We start from the raw sequence: 16,380 nt of genomic DNA, 5'->3' as shown, positions 1-16,380 counted from the left end.
CTTTCCCACATAAGCTAAAAATTAGGTAAACAATGCACTGAGCATTATTGTTTTATTTTATAGATACCTGGTGAAATATGGAGAACAAAGTGCTAGGAATGGTAGTACTTGCTTAACTCCCAGCACTTAGGAGGCAGAGGAGGTGGATCTCTGAGTTCCAGGTCAACTGGAGCTACTTAGGTGATACTGTGTCAAAAAACAAAAGCAATGCCGGTTGGTGGGGGCTGTATGGCTAATGCCTTTAATCCCACAGCACTTAAGAGGCAGAGGGAGGTGGATCTCTGTGAGTTCAAGGCCAATCTGATCCACAGAGTGACTTCTAGGACAACCAAAGCTACACAGAAAAACTCTCTTGAAAAAACAAAAACAATCACCCCCAAAACAACAAACAAACAAACAACGACACCCTCCAAAAAACTGAGCTGGGGAGATGACTCATACAAGCAGGCAAAATACCAATGCACTTAAAAAATATATATAAATTAAACAAAACAAAACAAAGACAAAATAAAATGCCAAACTCAGAATCTCTCCATGGAACAAGTGAAAAAAGCCAGAAGCCCCGCCCCCACCGCACCTCCACCTGCCCCTCCAACCCAAAAGCTGGGCCTTGGAGCTGTTAGGTACTGCTGCAGCCTGAGGGCTTGAGCTCAGTCTCTGGGACCTGTAGGGAGGAAGCAGAGAAATGGCTCCTGCAAGCTGTCCTCTGACTCTGTTAGCACGCCACGGCATAAGCGCGCGCGCACACACACACTATAGAAAAAGAAATATAATAATTTAAAAATGAAAAAAAAATAGATAAAGCTGGGTATAATCACACAAGCTGGGTTGTAACCTCAGCACCCGTCAGGCTGCAGCTGGAGGAGTTATGACTTTTGGGCTAATTTGGTCTACACAGCAAGTTCCAGGCGCAGGCGTACATTGAGAGACTATGTGGAGGAAAGTAAATGCAGAAGACTCAGTGGGACACGGCTGTGGCAATTCTCCCCAGCCCCCACCTCAAATCATGCACACACAAAAATGAATAAACATTTTTTTTTGCAACAGCTTAAAAATATTTTTTTAGACTTACTTATGTATATGAGTGGTTTTCTTACATGTATGTCTGTGTACCACGTTCATGTCCAATGCCTGTGGCGGTCAGAAGACCACTTTGGACCTTTGGAACCAGAGTACAGACACTGTGTGGGTGATGGGAATTGACACCCCCTTTCCTCCTCTGCAAGAGTAACAAGTGCTTTTGATTACTGAGCTATCTCTCTAGCCGCTAAATAAACATCATCATCATTATTATTTTCAAGGCACGAATTCTCTGTGTAGCTCTGACTGTTCTGGAACTCACTCTGTAGAACACGTAAGAGCAGTGCATGCTTTTAACTGCTGAGCCATCTCTGAGCCAGCTCTTCAGCCCTAATAAATAAAAAAAAATCTAAAGGCAAGCCTAATCCACGATAGTAGAAATCCAGAATGGTTACCTTTCTGGGGTCATAAACTATTAGTTTTTGAGACAGTATCTTACTATCTCGTGTGGACCCGTTATTAAGCTGGCCTTGAACTCACACATCCTTCAGCCGCTACCGTCCAGGTGCTGGGGATAAAGGTGTGTTCCACCGTGCTCGGCCAAAATAATCCTTTTGAAAAAATTTTCTGTAAATTTATTTATGTTGTCTTTATGTGTGTCATCACACCCACAGCACACGTAGCGAGGTTGGAGGACAAAAAGCAGAAATCGCCGCTCTCCTACCACGTGGGTCTCAGAAGTCGAACTCAGGTTCTACCTGCTGAGCCGCCTTGCGGACCTGATTAAATATTCTTTATTTTATTCAGGGTGGGGTTAGGCTACTTGGAAGGAATACGTGCCTACAAAAGTAAACAATACATCAGTACCTGTCAGAAATCATATAACATAGGGAAGCTGGGAGGATCTGGATGGAACTGATGAAGGGGAAATACATGATCAAAATGTATGAAAAAAATTTTCAATAAAAGGAATTATATAACAATAATATCGAAGGAAATTGTGGTAAATGAAATTAAATTCTTCCTGGTATTTTCATAGGGTAAAAGTTATGTTTTCAGGTGAGGTGGCACTTGGGAGACTGAGGCGTGAAGATTGCGGAGAGTGCGGACAGCTTGGACTATATTAATGAGAACTGTGTAAGCCGGGGTGACCAAGCAAGACCCTGTCTGGGAAAAGCAAAACCAAAGACAGTTGGAGAGGAAAATGCAGTTGTTTCCTATTTGTAGAAAAGTTTATCACGAAAACGAAGGCGGGAGTTCATGACATAAAAGCAAAGTCTCCGATAGCAGAGGATGGTTTCGATCCATCGACCTCTGGGTTATGGGCCCAGCACGCTTCTGCTGCGCCACTCTGCTACCCACTGATTAGAGTCCTTCTTATTACCATAGAAGAGGTTTCTCAGTGCACAGTCCGAATTCCGCACGCCCCCTTCCGTCAGTGGGGAAAATCGCACTCATCCCCGTTATGTCTTCTTATTGGTTGGCTCCTTATAGGGCATTTTTCATTGGTTTGCTGAATTAACCAATAATCACGAGGGAGGGAGCGAGGCGGGAGCCTATCGCGCCGGCGTTTGTTGGGACGCACCGGCCGACGCTTCTCTGCGGACCTGATTCTTTTAGGGAAAGGGAGGTTGAGTAGCCTCCATTGTTCAGGATTAAGCGGGCCATGAGGTAAGTGGACAGAGATGCTTGAAAGTTCCTTTCGAAACCTTGGGAGGGCGGGCTGAAGCGGAGGCAGAGGACCAAGGGCCTGTGTCTGCGCGACTGACGGGAAACCTGGCCGGCGAGAATGGAGTTGGAGGAGGCTGGCGGAGGCGGGGAGCCGGGCCTGAAGGGGCTGGGGCCCGGCAGGGCGCTGGGTTAGCACCTAGCTATCGGGACTAGAGGACCAGAGCGGGCATCCTCGGAGTGCAACGAGAAGGCTGGAGCGCTGCGCGTTTTCCTGGTGCCTAGTGTTTGACAAGTAGGACATGCCTGGCAACTGTTACGCTGTGCTGATAAAAGTCACTTTACTGTTAGGATTGGTGTGCCTCCCGGTCGGGGCTGCTTAGTAGGGTCTTGTGTGTCAGGGTCTGAACCTTGTATTTTTCTGTTGTGAGCTTTGATAAAATCCAGAATTAGAAGTCTGATGTGGTGTCGCACGCCGCAGTCATAGCACTGGGGAGGTAAGGCAGCACGGTCCGGAGTTCTAGGTTAGCCAGGAATACATAAGACCCCTCTTAAAAACAAAATCAAATTCAGAGTTAGGACGTCATGGGGGTGGGGCTGGGCATTGTTGGAATGGGGAAAAGTGACTTCTGTAGTTGGGAACGTAAGGTAAATTAGATGGAAACAGCATGGCTGGTATGATGGAGACGTTTCCAGCGAGGTCATGGAAAATGTATGTATTTTTAGGGGTGACAGAGGACGTGGTCGTGGAGGGCGCTTTGGTTCCAGAGGAGGGCCTGGAGGAGGGTAAGTGTGGCTCTTTGCGTCTTTAACTTGGTTTGTTCCAGTCATTTAGAAGGAGGTTTGGAGTGGGCTGTTATACCTGAATTTGGTTTTTTGTTTTCGTCTTTATTTTTTGTTTTATTTTTCGAGACAGGTTTTCTCTGTGTAGCTCTGGCTGTCCACAACTCACTCTGTAGACCAGGCTGAACTCAGACTCACAGAAATCCGCCTGCCTCTGTCTTCCTGAGTGCTGGAATTAGAGAGAGGCCCACCACCGCCCTGCTCTACTTGATTTTGTGGAAGTCCCATGAAGCATTTCTTTCTTGATGTCCTGCTAAGTGAATTTAATGCAGCTCAGAAACTCCCAAACCTGTAAAAGACAAAGCTGGTGCACTGTGTCCCTCTCACTTGTTTTCTGTTTGAGTAATTCTGGATTGTTTTTGTGTTTCAGATTCAGGCCTTTTGTGCCCCATATCCCTTTTGATTTCTATTTGGTGAGTATTTGGTTTCCGAGGACTTTCCTGGCCACTGCTTACTTACAGATGAAGAAATGGAGCCTTGAATCTCCTTGTTAATGAAGTTGGATATTGTTCGGAGTAGATTTATGAATGGATGTGGTGTTTTATTTGAGAGAGGGTCTTTCTCTGTATGCCTGGCTGGCCTGGGACAAAAAAAAAAAACCCAACCAAACAAACAAACCAGTTGGCTAGCCAGAACCTTTTGTAATCCCAGGAATGGAAGCCTGAGGCAGGAGGACCCTGTTCAAGACCCAAGGCCAGCCTGGGCTACTAATAGTGAACAAGAACAAAACAGAAAATAGTATAAACAGAGCAGGGAAGATAATTTCTTTACTATTTGATTATAATATAAATAAATAATTTTTAGGATTTATTTATTTTTGAGACAAGGCCTGTATATAATTTGGCTGGCCTAGAACTCTGCCTGCCTCTGCCTCCTGAGTGCTAAAAGTGTGCTACCACACACGTGGTGGATCCCCCCCCCCCACTAGGGTCTCTCTGTGTATTCTTGACTGTCCTGGAACACAGAGATCCACCTGCCTCCCCCCCCAACAACACAGTGTTAGGATTATAGGTATGTGCCATCATACCCTGACTTCACAGTGAATTATTTTTATTTCATGTATGTGTATGTTTACCCTCATGCATGCCTGGTCCATTTAGAGGCTAGAAGAGGTTGTCAGAGGTTGTGAGCTGCCGTGTGTGTGCTAGGAACCAACCTGGGCCTTCTGCAAGAGCATCTGGTATTCTTAGTTGCTAAGCCGTCTCTCCAGCCACGGGGTTATAAGAGTAATGTGGCCGGTGGTGTAGCTCAGCTGGTAGAGTGCTTGTCTAGTATGCACAGAGCCCAGGGCATTTTATGTATCAGGTGTGGTGGTGTACACCTGTAATCCAAGCACACAGGAGGATACGTCAGCATCAGCTACCCAGCAAGTTCAGGCCAGCCTATGATATAATAGACCCTCTATCACAAAGAATGTTGTTCTGTTAAGAACAACAAGGTAATGAGAACTTGAATTAGGTTCTTCCACTTTATATTTAGACTTGAACTTGAAGGAGTTAAAAGCAAGTGTTCCAAGTTGGGTGTAACAGCTTTGAAATAATAGAGTAGATGGAAAAACAGGATCAAATACAGACTTTCCTATGTGGGGGTGAGGGGTGGGGTTACTGAAAAGATTTGTGTGTGAGTGTCTGTATGTATGTGCACCATACACGTGCCTAGTACTGGTGTACTAGGAGGAGGCCTAGTGGAGGCTGAAGAGGGAGTGGGATTCCTTGGAACTGCAGTTATCGGTGGTTGTGAGCCCCGTGTGGGTATTGTGAATTGAACCTGGGCCCTCTGTAAGAATACCTGCTGAGAGATGGCTCAGATGTTAGGAGCGCTGCCTGTTCTTCCAGAGATCCTGAGTTCAATTCCCAGCAACCACATGGTGGCTCACAACCATCTATAATGAGGTCTGGTGCCCTCTTTTGGTCTGGTGGCAGACATGCAGACAGAACACTGTATACATAATAAAGAAATAAATCTTTTAAAAAAAATAGAATAACTGCTGAGCCATCTCTCCAGCCCTCTTCCCCCTTTTTCTTTTCTTGTTTTGAGACAGGGTTTCTCTGTGTGTGTAGCATCCTGGAACTCTCTGTAGACTTGACATTGAACTCAGATCATCTGCCTCTCGAGTGCTGGGACTAAAGGCGTGCGCCACCACACTTGACTTCTAGCCTCTATTATCATTATTATTAAACTGATTTCTTTTTATTTTACGTGCATTAGTGTTTTGCCTGCATATGTCTATGAGGGTGTCAGATCCTCTGGAACTGGAGTTATAGACAGTTGTTAGCTGCGGTTGCTGGGAATTGAACCTGGGACCTCTGGAAGACCCGGTGCTCTTAACCCCTGAGTCATCATCTCTCTAGCCCTCCTATTTTTATTTTTTAAAATGTTTTTGTAACTAAGGAGTGGTGGTGCACACTTTTAATTCCAGCAGTTGGGAGGCAGAAGGCAGTCGGATTTCTGAGTTCAAGACCAGCCTAGTCTACAGAGTGAGTTTCAGGGCAGCAAGGGCTATATAGGAAAGCCCCATCTTAAAAAACCAAATAATAAATAATAATAGTATTTTTATTACATTTATTATCATACATATACCATAGCAAATGTGTGAAGATTGAGGACGACTTGCAGGATTTGGTTCTGTGTGTGGGTCCCAGAAGTTGATGATTCAGGACCTTTATTGTCAAGCCATCTCCCTGAATCCTGTTTATATATTTTTGTGACCGGGTCTCATTGTAGCCCAGGCTGGTGTTGAACTGTTGATTCTCCTGCCTCTATCTTGGAAGTGCTGGGATTACAAGTGCATAACAATTTTATTTCTGCTACTCAACAGTATATTCTTCTGTATGTTCTTTTTGGTAAATAACAGTTTAATTTCTGGTTTAGTGTGAAATGGCTTTTCCTCGCGTGAAGCCTGCACCCGATGAGACATCCTTCAGCGAAGCCTTGCTGAAAAGGAATCAGGACCTTGCCCCCAATTCTGCGGAGCAGGTATGTACTTTCCTGAGTCTGTGCTAAGGGCCTAACGAGTTAAAAGTTGGGCTGGAGAGATGGCTCAGAGGTTAAGAGCACTGGCATTCTTCCAGAGCGCCCACATGATAACTCACAGCTGTCTGTAGCTCCAATTCCAGGGGATCTGACACACACCCTCACACAGACATGCATGCAGGCAGAACACCAATGTATCTGAAATAAAGTTAAAAAATAAATTGAAGAGTTAATAATCCATCTGGTTAATAAAAGTATTGTCTTGCCTAGGATTGTAGGCCACTGGTAGACCACTTACCGAGCACACTTGAGGGTCTGGGTTTGAGTCCCATCAAGAGTGTTATCAGAGCCCTTCTTACTGTAGTTGGAGATGTGATGATACAAACAGATTAGATATATGTTATTTTGTGTAATTTTTGGCCTTAGGGTATTTTTGCTTTGTGACATTTTCAGGCTTCCATCCTTTCTTTGGTGACAAAAATAAACAATGTGATTGACAACTTGATTGTGGCTCCAGGGACATTTGAAGTGGTAAGTTTTAATGAATTAGCCCTAAGAAAGGGCACCCTTGGTGGGATGGAAATTTCCTTGGCCCTTGCCTGTTAATCTTTCAGTTGTTTGCTATCCAGATCAAAGCCCAAAGTGGAAGATAGTGGGGCATTCTGGAACTTGTGATCTAAGGACAAGATTGTGTCCTGGTCTAGTCCTGTGTGGTTGTCTGGGGTGTGATTTGGTCACGGGGGCGTCCAGATCTGGTAGTAAGGCTGCTGAAATGAGCCTGTGGGATCGCCACCTTCGTTTTTCTCCATTTCCCGGAAATCCCTTTTTCAACAGCAAATTGAAGAAGTCCGACAGGTCGGATCCTATAAAAAGGGGACAATGACTACAGGACACAATGTGGCTGACTTGGTGGTAATACTAAAGATCCTGCCAACATGTAAGTGTTTTTCTCTGTTGGGGATGGGACATGGTGTTGGGCATGTTAGCTTGTCATGGGATGTCTGAGAACCCAGGACCCCTCAGAAGGTCTGTGGGTCTGTGTCTGCTCTGAGTATCTATGTAGTGGCAACAGCAGCTGCGCTTACATAGAGTCAGGGCTGTGTGGGGCAGAGTCTAGCAAGAGCCTCAACCCAACCTTTTTTTTTTTCAAAGATTTTTAGCCGGGTAGTGGTGGTGCACACCTTTAATCCCAGCACTTGGGAGGCAGAGGCAGGCGGATCTTTGTGAGTTCGAGGCCAGCCTGGTCTACAAGAGCTAGTTCCAGGACAGGCTCCAAAGCTACAGAGAAACCCTGTCTCCAAAAACAAAAACAACAAAAAAAAGATTTTTATATTTTATTTCTATTAGTGTTATGCTTGTATGAATGCATGAATACCATGTACATCCCTGGTGCTCTCAGAGGTCAGATGAGGGCTTTGGATCCCCTGGAACTGGAGTTATAGATGGTTGTGAACCACCAAATGGGTGTTGGGAACTGAACCCACCCAGGTCCTCTGCAAGAGGAACAAGTACTCTTAATGTCTAAGCCAGCTCTCCAGCTTCCCCAGCCCACTTTCCTAAACATCGAGGTTAGATGTAGGGCTGGTAATAATTTAAAGTCCAGACCATCCATCTGTCTATCCATCCATTTGTGAGTGGAAGGGAAATAGTAAATTTATTATTTATTTTTATTTGTTTTAGACAGGGTCTCACTATGTAGCTCTGGCTATCCTGGAATTCACTATGTAGAGTAGGCTGGCCTCCAACTCAGATTTGTTTGCCTCTGCCTCCTGAGTCCTGGGATTAAAGGTGTTTACCACCACACTGGGCTCTTTGGTGTTTTTTTTTTTATTTTTATTTTTTAATGCTTTTGGAGTGATATGGTACTAATTGTGGTGCGTGTCTAGAAGTTATGGCCAGTACTAAAGTCCACATCCATTAACTGGAATCAGTTTTGCTCCCTGTGAGACATTGGTTGTGCCTAGACACATCTTTGAGTATTTTAACCAGGAGGTGCTACTGGCATGAGTAGGGAAAGAGGCCAGATGTGCTAAGACAGACCCCGTCCTCACTGAAGAGAATAACCCAGCCTACATGTCCTAAGTGCCAGTGACCTGGGAACACTGCTGTGCAAAGAAGACATGTAAGCCAAGTGTGGTAGCACACGCCTTTAATCCCAGCAAAGGGATAAAAAGTAAAAAGACTTTTTTTTTTCCCCCTATATACCTGGGGATTCCTGTTGCTTGAGACTTCTAATTCTCTGTCCAGGCTTTCATTCCCCTGGCAAGAGTGTTCATTTTAGTTGAATAAGCTTCAGTCTGTAGAAATGGAAGCGCCACATTGTTTACTGATAGAAGCAGTCTACATAAAGTATGTACTGTAACATTAATTATGTCCTTTTTTTCCAATCTAGTGGAAGCTGTTGCTGCCCTGGGGAACAAAGTCGTGGAAAGCCTGAGAGCCCAGGACCCCTCAGAAGGTCTGCGTCTGCTCTGAATATCTGCGTAGTGACAGCAGCTGCTGCGCTTCCAGAGTCGGCTGTGTGGGGCAGCGTAGCAGAGTCAGGGCTGTGTGGGGCAGCGTGGAGCAGAGTCAGGGCTGTGTGGGCAGCGTAGCAGGGGTCTCGGGCAGTCACAGCTTATTTTCTTTTATTATGAAGGGTGGGTTAGAAGAGAGAGATTTACTCCATAACTCAGGCCGGCCTCAAATTACGTTCCTCCTCTCTCTCAGCCTCTCAAGTGCTAGGATCATAGATGGGTATGCACCACTGAATTCTGATTTGTTTTAAAACTCTGTAATTCAGAAATAACCCCAAGCTTGAATTTGTATGTGTGGTGTTGAGGTTGAACACAGTACCTCTCATACATGCTAGGTGATCAGTCGGCCACTGAGTTTCATCTCCAGACCTCGTCTCTTCAGCTTGCTCTGTCCCTCTGCTCCCCTACTTTGGAGATGGGGTATCATGTCAGGTTGGTCTAGGACTCCTGACGATCTTCTTGCTCCCACCTTCCACTTCCTGGTATCCAAGTTCTTATTGACGTTTTTTGGTGCATGTTTGCAATCCCAGTACTTGGGAGACATGAGCAGAGTATCTGGAGTTTGAGACCAGCCTTTGCTACATATACATCTTGTCTCAAAAATTAAATAACTCACTGCCAGAAAACCCACCTGTTAACCAGGTATGGCATACCTATAACCCCAATATTTGAGAAGCTAGAGCAGGGGGTTTGATAATTTAAGACCAGCCTGAGCTATAGACATAGTAAGACCTTATTCTCAAAACAAAATGAAGGCTGGGTAGATAGAGCTTAGCTGGCAGGATCCATGTCTAGCATGTGTGAAGTTCTCAGATCAGTACTCAGCATTATATCCAGCAGATTTAGTGGCACTTATGTATGCTTAGCTAGTGAGGCAGAGGAAGGAGGATCAGCAAGCAGGTCAGTCGTCTTTGGCTGTACAATGAGTTGGAAGGCAGCCTCAGCTAAATGAGATCTTGTCTCAAAAGCAAAACGGGTTAGCAAGATGGCACAGTGGGTAAAGTTGCATGCCACTAAGCCTGATGCCCTGAGTTTGTTCCCTGGGCCTATGTGGTGGAAGGGGAGAACTTATTCCTAAAAGGTTGTCCTTTGGCTCACTCACACACGCCCTAAATAAATATAATAATAACAGCAAAACAGAACAAATATGTGTTATGTATTTTGATTATTTTGTTCTTTTAGTTTTGACCATGCTGACTAATGAAACTGGCTTTGAAATCAGCTCTTCTGATGCTACGGTGAAAATTCTCATTACAACAGTGCCGCCCAATCTCCGGAAACTGGACCCAGAACTCCATTGTGAGTCTTCTGTCCCCGTTTGTGACAGGAGCCAAGGCTTTGGCACTTTCTGGAAGTTTTAGTATTGCGTTAACTCTGAGGGTTATTTTCTCCATGATTTGTAAACAGCTTTACTAGCTTCCTAGTAAGATTTTCAAAGCCTTAAAAAGGATTGCAGAAGAAAAAAAACTTGGAGGAAAAATTTTAAAAAAAGTAAAAATGTGTGTAAATACTTAGATGGGAAGTAGATTATTGGAAGAGATATGTATGTTGCCTGTTTTCAGATTTAGCTGGGGGGCAACCATAGTGTTTGGACAAGTGGCTTGCCGTACTTCTGGACAGACATTGGGGTTGACTCTATTGCACATTTAATAGGAAAGTTTCTTAGCCTGTTATGCTTGTCTCCAGTGGACATCAAGGTGTTGCAGAGCGCCTTAGCAGCCATCCGGCACGCCCGCTGGTTTGAAGAAAATGCTTCTCAGTCCACGTGAGTCTCATTGGTTATTTGTAGAAGATAACGCTTCCTGAGGAATGTAGTGGCTCTGGCCTGTGATCCAGCCACCATGAACAATAGACGCCTCCGCCTCCTGTGACAGAACTGTTTCAGATGTGATGTCTGGGTTTTGATTTTTACCTAAATAAACAAGGTTGAGGAGGGTATATTAACATTTTATTGTGTGTGTGAACGTACATACACAGGTCACAGTTGGGTAGCTAGTTTCAGGACAACTTTAAGGAATTTTTTCATTTCAGGCTTGTCAGACTTAAGAACAAATGCCTTTCTCTGTTGCTCCAGCTGGTGGCCACTGTCCTTGTAGTTCTCTAAATAGTATAGTCAGCGTTGACTCCTCAGTGTGGAAATATCAGTATGCTATCACCTCTAACCTGTGGGTCTCTTACATTCAGAGTTAAAGTTCTCATCAGATTGCTAAAGGACTTGAGGATTCGTTTTCCTGGCTTCGAGCCTCTCACACCCTGGATCCTTGACCTACTTGTAAGTTCAAAAAAAAAGGGCGGCTGAGGATGTAGCTCTGTGTAGAGCGCTTGTCTAGTATGTGAGAGGTTGTGGTGCAATTGCCAGTACTGCAAGAAGAAATAAGGGTGCAATTGGAGTCCCTTTTCATCTATATTTAGTTAGTTTTGAGACAGGGTTTTCTCTGTGTAGCCCTGGCTGTGGTGAAACTTACTCTGTAGACCAAGCTGGCATTGAACTTAGGTCCGCCTGCCTCTGTCTCTAGAGTACTTGGATTAAAAGGATGTGCCACCACACCCAGTTTGATTTACTCCTAAACCTACCAACATCAGAAATCCAATGAGGCCTAAAAGAAATTGTAGTCAGTCTTTGACAGACTGAGGCAGGAGCATTTGGAGTTCAAGGATAGTCTTGGAGACCCTGTCCTTAAAAAAAAAAAAAAAAAAAAAAAAAACAACCAAAGTTTAGTCTAGGAAGACTGGGAGTTTACTTCACTGACGTTTTTAATGCTCGGTGAAAGTACTCTGCTCTCATTACTCTTGTCAGCTCATCATTACAGCTAGTTTTCCTCCTTACTTGAAGTTTTTGTTTGTTTGAACTTTAGATTTGCCAGTTGGTAGCACACCTAGCAGACTTACTCTCTTCCAGGGGCACTATGCTGTGATGAATAACCCTACCAGACAGCCTTTGGCCCTAAATGTGGCATACAGGTATAGCATGCTTCTTTAGGTTTGGGGTGCAAGTTGTTTTGTGTGCTTTCTAAGTGAGTGTCTTTGTGTTGTAGGCGTTGCTTGCAGATTCTGGCTGCAGGACTGTTCCTACCAGGGTCAGTGGGCATCACTGACCCCTGTGAGAGTGGCAACTTCAGAGTGCACACAGTCATGACCCTAGAGCAGCAGGACATGGTGTGCTACACAGCTCAGACTCTGGTTCGAATTCTCTCCCATGGAGGCTTTAGGAAGATCCTTGGCCAGGAGGGGGATGCCAGCTGTGAGTTCTCCCTGTGGTGTGGTCCAGGGGTTCTGATCTATAGAGACGCTGTATCTTAAGGTGCCCTAATTATTTCTGGATATAGCTTATTTTGTTTACTGACTGTCTGTATGAAACACGTTTTTCCCTTCTCTTCTAGATCTTGCTTCTGAAATATCTACCTGGGATGGAGTCATTGTGACACCTTCAGAAAAGGCTTATGAGAAGCCTCCTGAGAAGAAGGAGGGAGAAGAGGAAGAGGAGAACACAGAAGAGCCACCTCAAGGGGAAGAAGAAGAAAGTATGGAGACTCAGGAGTGAACTCCTCTTTACTCCTTGCTGCCCAAGGGAAGATGGGGCTAAGCCAGCTGCCATGGGTTTTATATGGTGGCATTTCTGTGGCATAGGAAGATGGAAGAGAAGAAAACAAACTAAAGGAAAGGAGGCTAGTTACTGTTTCGAAAGCGGCTAAGCAGCCAGATGTCTCCAATTTGTGACTGTATGCCATCTGTCCATCTGAATGAAGCACATTCCCAATATTTAAACCTAACCACTCCCAACCAGTATACTCTGTTGAAATGTTGTAAAATGTCTGGGAATTTTTTTTTCTATGAAAAATGAGTCAAGTACTTCCTAGCTGGGCTTTTGGTTTTATTTTTCAATATGTAGCATTCATTTTTGCCTTCTATACACTTCATTTAGAATTAAAGTTGAATCTTTATTATAAACACTGAGATTGCAATTTCAGCCTATATAAATTAAAAATAATAGACTCCTGGAATCTTTCTATGTTTGTGCGAGTAAACTGGAATACATTTAAGCCTTGTGATGTGGAACTCTACCATTCCGGGTTATTGTGGAACTCTTTTTTTGTGCATCAACATTGTGGTGGCTAATTTTCATGTCGTTGTGGCTTAGGAGATTGGTAAGACATTTCTGCGGAGGATTAACTGAGCAAGAATATCACCCTAGATGTGGATGAAATCATCCTACGAGCTGGGTGCCCAGACAGAATAAAGGGCTTAAAAGACAAAGCAGGCATTCCCTTCTTTTGGCCAGCAGGAGATGGAGAAGCTTGGTTCCCACACACTCATGTCTGACAATAGGTGACCACGTCCTGAACCCTTTGAGACCACAAAGCAAGATAAATCCTTTTTTGTTAATAACCGATTACAAGCATTTAATAATGTTGACCAGTACTATCAACATTCAAGCCAGGGTAGTCAAGGGGATAGATTTACCTTGACTTTGCCTAAGTCCTCAGTTGTAAACAAAACAAGTGAAACCACAGGTAGAGGGAATCCCTCTAAGACAGCAAGTGACAGGATGGTCAACATTGGTTAACTAGGCCTGGAAAGGTTGGAACTCCAACTATGAAGCTTTAAGTTTTTATTTTATGTGAATGGATGTTTTGCCTGCATCTATGTCTGCATCTTGTATGTGTGCTGTGCCCCAAAAGGCCAGAAAAGGGCATTGGATCCTCTGGAACTGTAGATTGCTATGAGCCACCTTGTGGGTGCTGGGAACTGAACTCCATCATCTGGAAGAACAGTCAGTGCTCTTGAATCACTGAGCCATCCCTCCAGCCCTTAAAATACATAGCTTTAAAAAAAAAAAAAAAAACACAAAAGCTTAGGGACTCTGAGCTGTCAATGTGCTCTGCCCTTGACCTCGGATCTTCATATCGTTTGTTGTGCTCTCCCAGGGCAGCACTGATGAAGGCAATAGTTGTGACCCTTGCTAAGAAACATTAAAATATATAGGATATATATGTAAAGATGAATCTGGAAGAGTCATGACCATGAGAGGAACTGGTAAAGCGCAGAGGGGAAGGAGTGGAAATATTCCTGCACTAACTCTGGTGTTTTGAACTTTCTACATGATGTCTAACCTTAACATTCTCTGTGGGAAAATGTGTAGACGTGAGCCAGGCACCTTGATACATGCCTGTAATCTCAGCATTCAGCCAGCCTGGGCTACACAGTGAGACCTTGTCTCAAAATCCAAAGGCAGAAGCTTATTGGAAGCACAAGCTGTAACGGAAGCTCTTTAGGAAAGTCTGCAGTATGCATGTTTCTTGAGGCCACTACACGAACGAGTACACAGTTCAAACAAACCTAAGGTCGACAGAAACTTTTCTGGGATCTTCTCATTGCTACCAAAAAAGGCAGCTGGAGAACAGTACTTGTACACTCAGGTCACAGGCCCAACTTATTTGCTTGGAGAACCAGGAGGGTAAACTCCTGAATCCAGCATTGCTCTCCTTCGAGCTGTTTCCTTGGCAACACTGTGGTTTAGCCGCCTTAGCCGTTCCTACAAGACAGGAAGACAGGGAATCTAATGATTGCTGTAAAAAGTTTACCTGAGTTAAGAAGACACTGAGAGGTACCTTAGGCTTGGACTCTATCTTATTTTACTTTTGGTTTTTCAAGACAGGGTTTCTCTGTGTAGTCCTGGCTGTCCTAGAACTCACTCTGTAGACCAGGTTGGCCTCAAACTCAGATCTGCCTGCCTCTGCCTCCCAAGTGCTGGGATTAAAGGCGTGTGCCACCACCACAGGGCTGGTTTGGGCAATCCTTTAAGTATATATAAGCTTGTAAACGACATCCACTAGAAATCAAGAATACCTGTCTAGTATTTTAGAGGACCTGAGGCTGAGGTCTAGTATGGGGGAGGGGCTCAACACTGCCCTTTCCCCGGTGGTTAAAATGTCTGGTGGCTTTCACTGTTGAAGACATAAAGTAGGATAAAGAACTGTTAAGACTTTTGTTTTGCTTTTTTTTTGGGGGGGGGGGTTTCGAGACAGGGTTTGGCTGTAGTTTTAGAGCCTGTTCTGGAACTAGCTCTTGTAGACCAGGCTGGCATCGAACTCACAGAGATCCACTGGCTGCCTCTGCCTCCCGAGTGCTGGGATTAAAGGCGTGCGCCACCACCGCCCGGCCTGTTTTGCTTTTTTGATCCAGGGTCTTGCTATGGAGCCCTGGCTGATCTAAGAGCCCCCGTGTAGTCCAGGCTATGCTCCAAGTCCCAACCATTCTTCTTGCCTTAGCCCACCAAATGCTGAAATTTCATTATGTGTCAACATGCTCGACTAAGAAAACTTTCTTTTTTAATTACCTGGGCATTCTGTAAAATATTGTTCACCAAGACAACTCGTCGCCTGGCATTAAGCAGCTTCTTAACATAGGGGTCCAGATCCAAGGCCACCTTCTGATCCTCATTGATCCGGCATAGTTCTGAGAAGAGTAAATGGGCAACCAACATCTAATGGCTCATTTTTTGTTCTTAGGGAATATAAAAGAGGAACAAGATGAAAAACACTCTTGCAGTCTTGTGTGACCACAGATACCTACCCTTCACTCCCTTTCATTCTGTCCTAAGATATACCCAGAAATTAAGAGTCCGTGGGTAGTTCTGATATTGAGGAAACCAAAGCTCGTAAAAGTGAGTTCAAGGGTTCTAGGTATTCCGGGTGCTCACTCACCTGTAGCTAGGTTGTCAATTTGTTCCCGGAGCTCTACCTGGCTTTCTCTGCAAAGAGGTACAAAGGCCTACACGGTCAGTGAATGGGACGCGGGAAACTAATTCTACTTATTCCTCAAGTACTGAGAAAAGCCAATCTCAAAAGCCTCACCTCCGCCTCTTTGACCCAGAAGAGTCTCAAGAACTTACCCGGTCTTTACCTCTCGCGGCCCCGCCCCTACAAAGCCAGTTCCACAGGCCCCGCCCCCAGCCCTCCCGGTCCAGCACCTGACCGCGTGCACGTGAGAGTCGAGCTGCTGCACAGCGGGTCGCAGGAACTCCAGGAGCCCCTCGGCAAAGAGGTCGCGGCCCGTGGGCCCCGCCACCGGGGTCCCTGCCCCCGACACAGCAGCGGAACCTGCCGCCGCCATCACCAACTGCCCTGACGCCCGCAGCCTGCCGCGAGGGCCGCCGGGAACGGCAGCGTGCGGTGGTGCGCCGCGAGGGGGCGCTGAGGTACACAGTCCGCCGGGCGATGGGCTAGCTGGGAAATGGAGTCCTCAGAGAGCCGCGGGCGAACGTGCTAGTCTCCTGGAAATTGCAGTTCATTAGTGGGCCTGTCAGGGGCGGGATCCAGACTTCAGGAACCCGTAGGAACCATGTTTTTGGATTGGCTGT

The 16,380-nt window shown here is 45.2% G+C and overlaps 2 protein-coding genes across 3 annotated transcripts; one reads left to right on the top strand and one right to left on the bottom strand.

The window, feature by feature from the left end:
* Positions 1 to 2,552: 2,552 nt before the first annotated feature.
* Positions 2,553 to 13,060, top strand: Ilf2 (interleukin enhancer binding factor 2). Its single transcript, XM_048456366.3, has 13 exons — positions 2,553 to 2,691; positions 3,415 to 3,474; positions 3,902 to 3,944; positions 6,403 to 6,507; positions 6,958 to 7,035; positions 7,339 to 7,441; positions 8,897 to 8,962; positions 10,203 to 10,319; positions 10,707 to 10,785; positions 11,205 to 11,292; positions 11,920 to 11,981; positions 12,056 to 12,261; positions 12,401 to 13,060. The coding sequence occupies exons 1-13, from the start codon at positions 2,687 to 2,689 to the stop codon at positions 12,559 to 12,561; spliced, it is 1,173 nt and encodes a 390-aa protein (XP_048312323.1). The 5' UTR covers positions 2,553 to 2,686; the 3' UTR covers positions 12,562 to 13,060.
* Positions 12,871 to 16,165, bottom strand: Snapin (SNAP associated protein). Of its 2 annotated transcripts, none has more exons than XM_048456378.3 (4): positions 15,991 to 16,165; positions 15,725 to 15,771; positions 15,358 to 15,476; positions 12,871 to 14,553 (listed from the first exon to the last, which is right to left on the bottom strand). In XM_048456378.3, exons 1-4 carry the CDS (start codon positions 16,131 to 16,133, stop codon positions 14,452 to 14,454), a joined length of 411 nt encoding a protein of 136 aa, XP_048312335.1. In that variant the 5' UTR covers positions 16,134 to 16,165; the 3' UTR covers positions 12,871 to 14,451. The 2 variants fall into 2 exon arrangements, with proteins under 2 accessions (XP_048312335.1, XP_085534356.1); XM_085678230.2 differs by having other exon boundaries at positions 15,358 to 15,524; positions 15,991 to 16,083.
* Positions 16,166 to 16,380: the final 215 nt, after the last annotated feature.

Source organism: Myodes glareolus, chromosome 17 (genome assembly GCF_982192425.1).
Source record: "Myodes glareolus chromosome 17, mMyoGla1.1, whole genome shotgun sequence".
NCBI classification, from domain to species: domain Eukaryota; kingdom Metazoa; phylum Chordata; class Mammalia; order Rodentia; family Cricetidae; genus Myodes; species Myodes glareolus.
This window is presented reverse-complemented; position numbering and strand designations above follow the sequence as displayed.